Source organism: Pimephales promelas, chromosome 23, assembly GCF_988280905.1.
Source record: "Pimephales promelas chromosome 23, fPimPro1.hap1.1, whole genome shotgun sequence".
Lineage (NCBI taxonomy): Eukaryota > Metazoa > Chordata > Actinopteri > Cypriniformes > Leuciscidae > Pimephales > Pimephales promelas.
This window is the reverse complement of record NC_142791.1, coordinates 5,037,501-5,051,489: the sequence shown is the minus strand read 5'-3', so window position 1 is coordinate 5,051,489 and position 13,989 is coordinate 5,037,501. Positions and strand designations below refer to the sequence as shown.

The 13,989-nt window shown below is 38.0% G+C and overlaps 1 protein-coding gene across 34 annotated transcripts in view; it reads left to right on the top strand.

The window, feature by feature from the left end:
• dlg2 (discs large MAGUK scaffold protein 2) overlaps positions 1-13,989 on the top strand; it is a 199,596-nt gene that overhangs the window by 163,020 nt on the left and 22,587 nt on the right. For 23 of the 34 annotated variants that reach the window (XM_089126013.1, XM_089126011.1, XM_089126012.1 and 20 more), the window contains 3 exons: positions 1,197-1,299; positions 2,662-2,706; positions 13,854-13,968. In XM_089126013.1, the coding sequence (XP_088982139.1) occupies positions 1,197-1,299; positions 2,662-2,706; positions 13,854-13,968 (263 nt within the window). Of the gene's footprint in view, positions 1-1,196; positions 1,300-2,661; positions 2,707-10,463; positions 10,549-10,840; positions 10,860-13,853; positions 13,969-13,989 lie in introns of those variants that run through there. The other 11 variants (XM_089126023.1, XM_039677576.2, XM_089126021.1 and 8 more) reach the window with 3 other exon arrangements.

The following is a 13,989-nucleotide window of genomic DNA, read 5'->3' as shown; positions in this document are numbered from 1 at the left end:
AGTTGTTGCAGACTCTGGCTTACAGGGTCCTACCACCCACTGATCTGCTACTGTAGGCTTTTCCTGAATCGGAGAACCGTGCATCTGGATCACAGCAGGCGTTTCTAGTCCCAGATCTCTCCAGGCTGCTCTGCAGCAACGTACCACATTTTCTGAAAGTCAGGCAACTTGAATATAAATTCGCCAGATAGCTTGTGACAGTATTGCTGCCCATTTACATTTTGAGACATTTATTTAATGCTTTATGTACACTTATATTGTATTGTTACTAGCCCTCATGCCCTATTCACTTAACAGCCCTTAATTTTTCGTTCGTGGACAAATGTGGGCATAGAGGTCTCAGGTGTGGTCCCATTTTTTTATTTATTACAAATGTTATGTCACTGTCTTCGATAAAATTTAAACTATCCATTTTTTGTTTATTTTGGGGTTATTTTTTGAATTTATTTACCTCTAAAAGTACCACATTTTCTATGTAAAATTTTTTACTAATTTTTTATGTTATATTTAATATTTCTTTAACCTCATTAAAAATACCATTCCACAAATTCCGAGAGTTAAAAGCTAAAGATGAAGTGTGGCATCTGGTGTCCTATGTTGGTATTAAATTAAGAAAAAAAAAATATCAATAGCCACTAGATGGAGATGGTCCTCACTGCAGAACATGAAATCCAGGGGGAGGAGTTGGATCCAGATCCAACTCCTCCCACCTTTCATATACCTAATCCTTCCTATCTCCGCCCCCTGATCCCCAACCCCACCCCTTATCCTACCCATCTCCACCCCCTGATCCCTAACCCCACCCCTAATCCTACCCATCTCCACCCCCTGATCCCTAACCCCACCCCTTATCCTACCCATCTCCACCCCTGATCCCTAACTCCACCCTTATTCCTACCCATCTCCACCCCCTGATCCCTAACCCCACCCATAATTTTTTCATGGTCTATGTATGAAACCCATTAATTTTTCACACAAAAAGAAATCAACATTTAGAATAGATAAAAATGTGTGTTTAATCACGAGTTAACTATGACATTAATGCGATTAATCTCGATTAAATATTTTAATCGTTTGACAACACTAATTGTTACGGATAATAAATTGTCAAAAAGTCATTCTAGTATTGTTGATCAGGTGACTGTTAGACAGTTAGATGCTAATGATGTAACGACCTTTGTTGTGATTGATTCCAGGTTAATGGAATCGATCTTCGAGGTGCCACTCATGAACAAGCCGCAGCTGCACTGAAAGGAGCGGGGCAGACGGTAACCATCATCGCCCAATACCGGCCCGAGGGTAAGTGTCCGTCAGCTTCTCCTGACCAAACACTGTCGATGAAGGTCACATGATTCTTTCTCATGGAGCCAATCAGGGTGCAGAGGTCACCTTTAGCTGCAGGCAGGACAGAAACACAACTCACCCAGACGTTTTTGGGCCAAGCCCAACCCGGTGCGCACATTATTCCTCCTGACTGTTACAGAATAGCGCATGTGCCCTCGGTGTGTTGAGGTGCCATGTTTGATAAGTGTCAATTAGGAGGTTTGGCCGCTCTGGACTCCAGCGACCCATTCAGATGGGGTTGGATGCATCACCATAGTGTCGGATCTGAGAATGTTTTCACTGCTTTGTCTTACTTAAAGGTGAAGTGTGTGTGTGTTTTTTTCCCCCCGATGTGACAATGCCTCCTTTAATGCTAATTTAATGTGCTTAGACAACTACGAAACTAAAACCTTTGTGTGGTTCACAAATTCCACTAAAACAATTTCACGGTTTCCACAAAAATATAATACAACACAACAGATTTCATTGTGATAATACGAAAGGTTTTTTTGAGCAGCAAATCAGCATATTAAAATACTTATTTATGGAGGACCATGTAACACTGAAATTTAAATGAAGTTAAAAATTACAGTTATGAAATTGTAATAAAATATCACAATAATACTGTTTTTATGTCATTTTAATCAAAGAAATGCATTGGTGAGCATTTAAAAAATCTTTCCAACCCAAACTTTTGAACAGTAAAGTCTTTTTCTCTCTTCAAAAAAAGACTCTAACTATTATAAAAGATTCAATATTAATGTTATGTATGTTACTTACAAATAATTGTATTTTATATATATTTTTTTAAATATGCTAATTTAAAAATATGTATATATTAATAGAGAAAAAGGCTTTAGAAGCAGATGGTGTACTGTAATTGTGTCATCAACCGGCAGAGGCCAACTGAAACATACGGAGCCCCTAAAGGGACAAAAATACGAGATGGGAGGAAAATTATAATTCAATGCTTTTGCGTTCCTCAGAGAAACTTTGTCTTCACTCGCATAAATGTGAAAATATTTTGATCTTTGTTAACCACAGACCTTATGTCAGTCATCCCATTGACTTGAGTGCAAAAGTGACCTGTTCCTTCAGCACAATTCCAATTGTTGCCACTAGGGGCACAAGAAATGACACATTTCATCTTTAAATTGTGGCTATACAAAAATACAAGTTACTTATCATATTCTCCATGATATAGGAATCGGTATATGAGGTGTGCATAGCATGAGCTACAGGTGTGTGCTCGTACAGTCTGTGATAAGGTGAGAGAGACAGATGTTGGCAGTGTGGTCAGGTGTGTACTGATATGTCCTCTCTTTTCTCACCCGTCAGAACTTGCCCTGTGCTCCCCACGCCAGGCCCCGCCTCCAACTGCAGGTTTGTGCCATGTGATCAGCACCTGGGTCAAAAGCAGTACCACACAGACAGACTGCACAGAGCTAGACCACAAACGAAAATGCAGATTGTACGGTTCCTTTTGTTGTGCCTTCCCACGAGGCTTCGGGAACTCCAGGACGGTGTGAGCGCTCGGATCTGATGGTCTGGGTTCAGATCTCGGGTTCTGTCTAACTCTCTGCAGTCTAGCTGAAGAACGTGGTCTCATTCTTGCCCCAGTGGCGGCTCTGACCATGGGCCTCTCATTCAGGGGAAGGGACAGAGAGAGACCTTGCTCTCCTGATAATCCTGTGTGCATCCTGTGTTACCCCTGCCTGCTGCCTCACTTGATAAACTCCTCGGCTCCTGTTGTGTTTGTTCTTGGCTCTAACCCACCCGTCCAACACAGACGGCTGCTATACAGTACATATACATCTGAGATCAAGACATTTTAGATATTTTACATTCTAATAATATCGTGGAAACCATGATGGATTTGTCACTTTTGATAGTAAAAAAAATAGTCAAATTTCTTGGACGGTTGTTTAGTGATTATAACCAAGCAAAGCAGGGGCTGATTCATATGAATTACATGATTCAATATGAAACACTGAGTATTATCATTTTACAAAGTTACTAGAAGCATTATTATTTCATATTGTTGACATATCATATATTTATGCAAATCACATGGACACACATGACACTTAAAGCCGCAAAACAGGAAGTTATATGGGTTTTACCAGAAGCTAAATGAACAGCTCAGGGTTCGGGTTCGGGTCAGCAACCATGCTTGTTTACTGCTCTCCTCACTGTTTCCACTCCTCCCCTGCTCTTCCTCCTTTGACCTTCTCCTCTCCCAAACTACCTGTTGTACATGTTACGCTAATATGTTTCAGCATCTTAGTCAGACTGTTGACATTCTATCAATTTTCACACATAAATGTGGCACTACAATTATTTGGACACTTACGCCACACTTAAATAATCTATACAAAATTAAGTAATGCAACAACATTAATTTTTAAGTGTGACTTAATTGTCTAGATACTTTTTGGGGCCAAGGTCTTAATGCATGTATTATTAAATGAGACGTAATGATTGCTACACATGATTGAGTGCAAAAAATAAACACACAAACATGTTTCCAACTATACTCATACTGAAGATACTGATAATACATTATTTGTGGTTAAAAATTCAATGCTATATGCTTGCTGTAGCTCATAAATTAGGACTTGAGGACAACTTTAGCAGATGGAGGAGGTGAGGATGCTTTTTTTATTCAAATGGCTGCAAGAGACAGAGTCATCAGAGGTTTCTAGAGCAGCGTACTAGTCACAGCGACTATTGACATTTTCATTCCTGAACTCCCCCTTGCATTATTTCTTGTATTTTGGCTGAGTGGGATAATGTTGATCTTTTGCCGACCAAGCCATTGTGAATCAGCAAGAATTGATTCTCTAGCCATTAATATTTTACTCTAATGGCAATTTCCCCCGTTTGCAATATACCCATGCACTAAGCAAAAGTGTTTAGTATAGACGTTTTGTGGGCTTTCACAATAAGTTTCGGGGGTGCTTTCACAAGTTCTAGATAGTCAGCATTATGATTATTTAGTCATAGAGCCGTGGTTCCTACTAGACTGATCTTTTCTCCGTAGCTCGATCTAATTCCCTTGATGCCATTGGGATCAATTCTGGGGAGGTAGAGCTCATTAAGGTGCAGTGGTAAATGCAAGCTTGCACTTTCTGCAGGGGTGTTGTGGGACTGCCTAGATGGGCTTTCCAAGGGTCCTTTTCATTAACAACTCCCCGAGCCATTGCAATACGACTTCCTCACCAGTGTTGTGCAAGTTACTTCGAAACTGTAATACATTAGGTATTACTTGTTACTGTTATTTAAAAGTAATTCATTACCTTACAATATTACTGTCTCAGAATTGAAATGCGTTACATTACTCATGTATTACTTTTGAGTTACTTTCACCAAAATAACGAAGTAGAACTTAACTTTTGGGCTGTAACGATATGCAATATGAAACCGAAATCGCGATTCGCCACACGACTCAGATCCACAAACCTATAGAATCGCGACACACCTCTTCCAACTCCAGCGTTATTCTCCTTACCGTCCAGAGATTCAATGCTGCCTTATCTTTAAATTAGGCTATTAGTATTATTTAAAGTTAACATTATAAAATACGTAGACCTACACCACAAAACTAGTTGAGGATAAATTATTTAAAATTGGGGAAGTCCAGCATTATGGACATGACATTTGTAGTCAAAACTTGAAATAAAAATTCTCAGAAAATTCATGTATTGAAACGTACAGTATATAGGCTACTTCCTTAAAGGACTCCAGACATTAGACAAATATCAGTCTATGTTTTATTTTTAATATTAGGGAAAAGACACATTCATGCGTGACAAAAAAATAGGAGGCAAAATATATTTTTTGTAATTCTGTTAATTACACTGCGCAAATCGGATGAGGAAGGGTTGGCTCTCCAGTCTCCATAGAACTTAAAATATTCATTTTATTTTAGTTTTCGTGTTCGCATTTATGAGGAAAAAACAATGTTACAGACCCGACTGCTCTGAACTGGCACTAAAAGACTGCTTTAAAACTTTCACATAGTCTGTTGCCTTTAAGAAGTAAAAGCAGACAATACACTGTAATACAACTGTAATACAAGCCTCACTGAACATGTAACGAGTAAAATATTACTGAAAATTGATTAGTAATGCCTTACACTACTGCGTTACAGTAAAAAGTAATATGTTACTGTAATGTATTACTTTTGTAATGCGTTACTCCCAACACTGCTCTTAATGGAGGAAAATCACTTATTTGGAAAACTATGTATGGTCAGAGGTCATGATTAAATATGTTTGATTTTTAAAACATTATTTTGTATTTAAATACACACACACACACACACACACACATATATATATATATATTGCTGTGATACTTTTAAGACTTATGTGAAAAATACTTTTCTATGTTTTGCAGTGCCACAAATACTTTGGGGAAAAAATAAACATTTCATAGCTTTATTTTTGCTACAATACAATTTAGGAACATTTTTATTTTTGATATGACCTCAGATACAAGGGTTACAGTATATGTTCCCCATAAAATTGGACAAAACGACTAGAGAGAGATGGTAGGCAGATCATTTTAGCGTGGTCCGACAGCATTAGCTAGCTTGTGTGCCATCTCTGGGAAACATAATTACATGTGATTTTATCAAAGTGCTCTCGGGTACAGCAAACACTCCGTGCGCCTTGGTGATTTCAGGTCAGAGTGCTCTAATAGGTTACTGAAACTCACACACAGATCCATAATATACTGACTGACAGACCATCTTCTTCCATCAGAGAATGAATGGATTGTGGTATTTTGTTTCTACCTTTTCACACCAATACTACAGAAATACTTTAATGGCTGTTCCTCAGCGCTAGCTGACCGAAAAACATAGACATGCTCTCAGAACACACTGCAGGTTTTAGCTGGCATTTTGAAACAGAGAACAATAGGCCGTGAGAAGATTTTTCAGAACTGACATTTTCATGTGTTGTGTGTGTGTGTGTGTGTGTGTGTGTGTGTGTGTGTGTGTGTGTGTGTGTGTGTGTGTGTGTGTGTGTGTGTGTGTGTGTGTGTGTGTGTGTGTGTGTGTGTGTGTGTGTGTGTCTGTTAGTGTGGCATTCTGGGAGACAGGATTGAGGACACTTTTTGTGACATACTGACATCACCTGTGTGCATACACTAAACTCAACAGACAGCCAATGACGGGCCAAGAACACCTGAGGGAACTCTGGACACACACACACACACGTTTAGCTGTTTAAATTAGGACATACCATAGACTTCTGTTCTTTTTATATAAAGCTACACTCCAAAACATTTTTCCCAATACAAATAGTAATTATTTCAGAGAATGTACCTTGAATTAAGTATATTATTATTAGCACATTAGCAACAAGTTTTTAAGCATATTGTGTTTTATAAAAATCATGTTTCACATTCAATTTGACTTGGGGAACAATAGGTACAAAACAAATTATGCTTAATTTAAAATAGATAGATAGATAGATAGATAGATAGATAGATAGATAGATAGATAGATAGATAGATAGATAGATAGATAGATAGATAGATAGATAGATAGATAGATAGATAGATAGATGTACATCAAAAATCATATTATCTAATGTTCATGTGTGAAAGAGAATGCAGTCTTTAGCTAACAGGCTATTAATCATTTAGCTGGATAGCCAGAGCTCTATATGAATGAGTTTTTTACCGTAATATTTTGTGTCCTGTCTTGATTTATGACTAACCTCTGCTCTCCTCCATCTCATTCTTTCTAATGAAACACAAGCATCTAAGGAACTTCCACAGAGAATGAATCTTCCACATAACTATTGTTTTATTGCACTGACAGATTGTAATACAGTAAAAAAAAAAAATGGTGCTATTGGTGCAATATTCAGGGAGAAGAATCCATCCATGGACTGTAACATTTTTAAAAAATCTCTCCTTGTGAGGAATATTCTTAATTGTGTTGTCAGCCATTTTATGGCAATGTCTATTATCTTCAGTTCGACGTTTTTGGTTGTGGACTTGATTTTTAGAACTCCCTGTGGATTGTTTGCGAGTATAAATTTCTGTAATGGGCTGTTCAGTGGACATTTGCCAATGTTTAGCCACTGCTTGGCCCTGATCCCAGATATCCTGTGGCTGAGTTTCTTTGGCCGTGCTGCTGTATTGGCAGACTCAGGAGGACGTGCACAGTTTTTGCATTTAAGCGTATATGGCTACTGTTTACACACAACTCACTCGTGTCTGCATAGACCACACCTTCATACCACACAGTCACATTTACCAGTGCTCTGCGATTTGCCCACCTGATTGAATGCCAGTTGTTTTTTTGTTTTTTTACTAATGAGGTAAGGCAGTCATATTAAAAGACCAAATTCAGTATACATCATATTGATGATGCATACTATGTTCAGGCAAGCAGAGGAACCCAGAATATAAAGCGTTTTTCCTTCGAAAACCATTATAACTATGGCGCTTAGCCATTTAGTCATTGCATTCATAATCATATATTTTGTCCTCCAGGTCTAAGAAACTATTTCATGAGCGATTCCGCTCATGTTGGTCTCGTGAAATTGCCAACAGAAAGCTGCTTGGTTTGAAAATGACTTTGTGTGGGTAGTGATCTCTATGGTATTGACAATGGACTGTCATCACTCACCACTGTCTTCTTCCTATCTCAGCACTGCAGTTTGTTGATACAGTAGAATTATTTGAGCTAAAAGCTTGTGCACAGATGTGTGCTGACATCACACATGATGTTGGCTTAATTTACAATCCCTACCTCCCTGTAACGTCACACTGCCAGTTTTGCAGCTCACACATTGTGATTGTACCTGCTGGCACAGTGATGCTCTTTTCCCCCGCATCACTTGTGGTAGGTTTCTGTGACTTTTTATTTGAGACTACACAAGCTGTCCTCTATTAACTGAAAGCACCTCACTCCAGACTGACACAAACGTGTGTGTATGAGTGATACACAAGGGTGGCTGTCAGCCTGGATGTGTCTGACTGCATTCAAGCTAATACGGAACAAACGCTCATAATGGTAAACACGGCAGAATAAAGACAGATGTTTTGAAATCATCTGTTTGAAACGGTTTTAAAGGGGCACTTGGCAACTCTAGTCATTTCTTTGCTGATTTTCACTTTTGTTTTTGCATGTTTTCTCATCAGCTCCCCCTACAGTTGTGCGGTGTCACAACATGGTCATAAAAAAACTCTCTTGCGGCACCTTCCTCCTGCTTTCCACCGCTGCTTATGTGCAGTTGTTATTATTGAAGCCGGCCAACTTTATCGTGCGGAGCTATGTCTACTGAGTGGGTGTAATACATCATACACTGTGTTATCATAGCATTATGTCGAATTGCCACAAAGCACTTCATGTTTCTCGCTTGTTCTGGCTCGTTCTCGCTTCTCACGAGACTTCTATTTCCAACTTACCGGGACGTTAGTCCCCATGTTGCAAGGTTGGTTTACCGCCTGGGGATGCTGAAAGTCACCATTCAAATGATTTCTAAACTGTTTTATTAAGTTGAAATAGTTGCCAAGTGCCCCTTTAACATGTTAGCATCTTTGATTATATCGTGCTATGCTCAGAATCTCTGAATTTATGTCTGCTGTACAATGTCTTATCTCTGTCTCTGGACATGCGGTTATCCATCATCGCAAACAGCCCGTAATCTTCCTCGGATTTCTCAGCTTGAAAGGTCTGAGACAGACAGAGGTAGAAATCTGTCTAGAAGATTCGATGTGCAGCAAGATCCTTGTCGCTTGTCTTCGGGAAAGTGCAATTTTTGTGTGGATTACAGTAGAATCCGATTGCAAACAGAAGCTCAGAGATTTAGAATTAAATTTTTTCTTTTTTTTCTTTTTATAAAAAAAAACAATGGACTTCTCCTTGAAAGCAATGAGATTGAATGAGATTTTTGCTTAGATCTGAGAACAAAAATTTAAATAAATATTAAAAATAAATATTAAATAAATAAAATAATATTAAATTATAGTTGAAAGTTTATGTATGTTTAAAAAGCAGTGTCTTGGTGAAAAGAGACTTCTTTTAAAAACATTCAAATAAATAAATCACTTTTGATCAATTGAATCATTACTCAATAACATTATAATATAAGAAAAAAATATATCACAACCCCACACTCTTAGAAAAAAAAGTGTTCATTGGGTTCTATATATGAAGCATTGGGTTATTTACTCAACTCCAAAGAACCTTTTATTCATTCATATATTACATTATTCTGCAACATTTTGTAGTTAAATTATTGTTTATTAAACTGTTGTAGTAACTTGATTTCTCATTTTAATCATGCTGATTTTTGGAGGAGAAAAACTGGCACTGTTTGTGTGATATTGATTAACTACAGTACATAAAATGATATAAATATATACTTTTTCTAACCCCCATATCTTGAATTTTGTGATCATTCACATGCATTCATAAATACATTTTAGGGTCTTGATGTTTGTCAGAAAGGACAAAACAAATGATAATGAATGAACCCAAAAGGTTCCATATAGAACCCTTATCCTGGTTACAAAGAACCCTAAATCATTCTTATTTAATTTAACCCTTAAAAAGGAAACCTTTTAAGGTTCTATATAGAACCTTTTCTTCTAAGAGTGATCTTTTGAATGGTAGTAGATCTATTATATAGCTCATAATAGTTTGTCTCATTTGTGACTTTTTATTTCTAATTAGGAAAGCCTTGAAAAAAAAAAAAAAACATGCTTCATCTAAGCTATGGAAGAGTTATTTTCCTGTGAACTGTGTACTGTAAATGTGTCTGTGACCTTTCCATCTGACCCCGGTCAGCAGTCAATAATCATTTGATTTCTGCTTATGTGCACAAATTCCTTTCATATGCTTGTGGAATCCGCACGTTTTTGAAGGGCGGTTTAAGCTGAAATATTTGCTGGATTTGTGGCTTGTTTACCTTTAAGCGAGCTAATACGCTGCAGATTGAAAACACAAAGCCGACATCAAGAGAGAAAATCCAGCATGGCTTTTGATCTGGACTGCTTCAGGGGGAGGAGAGGCTCTTAAGGCACTCAACACCGCCCACTCTCCAGTTCTAGCCAATAGGAATGGATCTGGAGGAGAGAGTGTGTGTGTGTGTGAGAGAGAGAGAGGGAAGAGGAGGTGGTAGAGTGGCAGTCTTTGCTTGTGTGTAGGGAGCGGTCAATCTCTCACAGTGCTGCAGTCTCCGAGCATCCTCAAGAGTGAGACTCTTTTTATTCTCTCATTCATTCATTCTTTCACTTATCCTTTTACCATCCTCTCTTCCAGCCACTCACCTTTTCAGTTTCTCCACTGTTGCTGATTTCATTCAGTTTAAGTGAGAGTTTACTTGCAAGCACGTGTGTGTGTGTGCGTTTGTTAAACGTGTTTGTGTGGGGTCTTTTGGGTTTGATTTGGTTTATATGCATGTAATACTTTTGAAAAGTGCATTTTTTTTAAACCGTGCATGCGAGTGCATATTTTGCCATTGTCCTGCCTAAAGCGACAACTTCCCTGGCGAATAGTCCTCAAGGTATGAACTTTTTTCCAATCTTTTCATATTAAATAGATCTAATATTTCTAACTGTGTTCCAAAAATATCTCCTGAAGGTTTGTGTGCTCAGCAGTCTCTTTTCATTTGAGTGGATTTGTTCGGGATGAGTGCGTCCGTCACTGCGGGATTGTTTTGGGTTCTCTACTTTATCCTTCGTCTGAGCTTTGCAGCCCTCAGAGACTCTTTAATCTGTTTCTCTCTCTTTCCTTCTGGAGAAGATGCATCTCTTTTCGTCATTTTTTATTGTTTAGAGGATTCTCTGTCTTCTTAAATAACATTGAGGCCACCAGAGAAAGAGTTAGAGCTTAGTTTCCAAAGGTGGGAGTTTGAATGTGAATAAATCCTGTGTATTTCATTGGGAGGGAATGTGGAAATATGCGAGTGCTGCTTCTGCTTTTACGGCACATCACCGATTGTATCGTCACCATAATTGTCCTTGATCTTCCTCTGCTAGCCCGGAGACTAATGACAAAATCGACTTGTCATTTGACCTTTGAGTTCCTGCAAGGACAGACAGGATCTCAAAACAGCCTTATTCCTCGGCTGAACCTTCGAAGACCCTTATAAATGGCTTGAAAACTTGGGACTGAATGAAAAAGGAAACAGTAATAGAAACCAAAAGAGCGGTAACGTTGCTCAGGTGTAGTAGGTATTCCGTGCTAGTCTGGTTGCTCTAATGGTGTTCAAGCTGGGCTTTTGGGCATTGCTGAGTTCTCAGGTTCAGGGTGTGTGTGTGTGTGTGTGTGTGTGTGTGCATTGGTCTCAGCAGCAGCAATCAGAGCAGATGTAGTTCTCTGCTGAAACAGGGCTGATGTGTGCAGCACCTTCAACAAACTGCCACGCCATGCACTAGATTACCTGAGCTTCAGTTTGTTTGGAGGGCAAATCTGTGTTTTAGAGCGCATGAGTCTGTGCCTTCCTAAAAAATAATAAGATATTCCTTCTCTCTGAAATATTATTTTAGTAACACTTTACAATGAGGTTTCATTTGTTCACATTAGTTGATCTATTTACTAACATGAACTAACCTTGAGCTGTTACTGTATTTGTTCATCTTTGTAAAGGTTAGGTAATAAAAAATACAGCTGTTCATGGTTTATTCATGTTACTTCACATTGCATTAACTAGTGTTAACAAATATAAGTAAATGTTGAAATTAACTTTAACATAGATTAACATGTGCTGTTCATTATTAGTTCATGTTACCTTTTGTAAAGTATTATTTTCTACACTCTAAAGATTATTTTCTACACTCACAATGCGGGGTTGTTTTAACCCAAATTTGGGTCAAATATGGACTAACGCAAATGCTGGGTTAAAAATGTCATTTAAAATCGTCAACTTTCACTTTTTTTTAACCCAACATTTGGGTTAGTCCATATTTGATCCAAATTTGGGTTGAAATAATCCAGGATTTTTTTAGAGTGTATGCTCTACCATTGGCCCTATCCTTTTGTGGTCTTTGGTTTGTGGTTTGTGGTCAGCTCAGTTTTTTAAAAAAAGTTTCTAATGCTTACCAAAGATGTATTTATTTAATCAAAATACAGTAAAAATACTAATATTGTGAAATATTATTATAATTTAAGATTACTTGACATAGGTAAATATAACTATTGTAATATATTTTGAAGTGTTGTTTATTTCCAGGATGGCATTAGTGAATTTTCAGGGGCATACAGTATTTTCAGGGGCTCAAGTAACATTTCTTATCATTACTAATGTTGAAACCCTTTAATTTAAAATACAGCTTTAATTTAAAATACAACTATTTTGTATTATTAAAATTGTCTTTAATGTTTAATGTAGCCCTGCTGTTTAAAATTGTAATTTCTTTCAAGCAAATTTTTTTTTAATCATCTGTACTAGTGTTTAGGAGGATTTTTGCTTTATCTATCACCATATATTTTTAAAGTTGAGTCGGGTCTTATTATAGCTTTTTTTTTTTTTTTTTTTTTGCTTTTGTGTTTATGTAAAGCTTTAAAGCCCAAAGGAATAGGGGGTATTAAAAAACTACATAAATATGGAATAATATACAGTCAGCTGGTTATTATTGTCACGATTTGACTCTTTGTTTCCCCCTGTTTTCTACGTTTTTGGTTTAGTCCTGTTCTGTTTTCCCGTCACTCTTCAGTTTCCTTGACAACCCTCATCAGTCTACCCTCATCACCTGTGTCTTGCTCATCACCGTCATCTGTATCACCTGTTAATGGTCATTATGTTTGATTCCTGCTTGTATTTAGTTCTCCCTCATTCAGTCAGTCTTTGTCGGTCGTTGTGAATGTTACCCAGTGTTGCTCCCGTCTGTATCCTTGCCTGTTCCGTTGGAAGTAAAGTTCTCTTTGTGTGAATTCTGGACTCTGTCTTCTCTCCTGCCTGCAAGACCCCGTGACAATTATCTTGCAGAATGATAAATGTTTCAGTTCTGCAGAAATATGTGGAGATTCAGTATCAGTCTGCATATAACAAACAAACTGAAGTGGGATGTTATCGGATATCATACATTTGCACCACAGAAGATACATATGACATTACCAGTTACCATCTCTCTCTCTCTCTCTCTCTCTCTCTCTCTCTCTCTCTCTCTCTCTCTCTCTCTCTCTCTCTCTCTCTCTCTCTCTCTCTCTCTCTCTCTCTCTCTCTCTCTCTCTCTCTCTCTCTCTCTCTCTCTCTCTCTCTCTCTCTCTCTCTCTCTCTCTCTTTATTCTATCGTTCCTATATTGACTGTGTGACCTTGTGCTAGAAGTCAGCACAGAACAGCTACAGTAGCCGGTCGTATCGATCGGAGCTGTCATCTCAGACACTGACAGGATTTCCCTCCAGAGAACTTTTTATGAATTCTTTGGTTTGCGACTCTTTGTTTGCATGTGCTACGTTCTGTTCTAGATTTTAGAATTCCCATTGCATAGTTGGATGTTTGGTTTAAAAAAAAGTTTTTTGCATCATGTTTATGCTTGGTTATGTTTGTGTTTACAGAATACGGGCGTTTCGAGGCCAAAATTCATGACTTACGGGAGCAGATGATGAACCACAGTATGAGTTCCGGATCCGGATCCCTCAGAACCAATCAGAAACGCTCACTCTATGTCAGGTAGACCTCTCATCTGTTTAC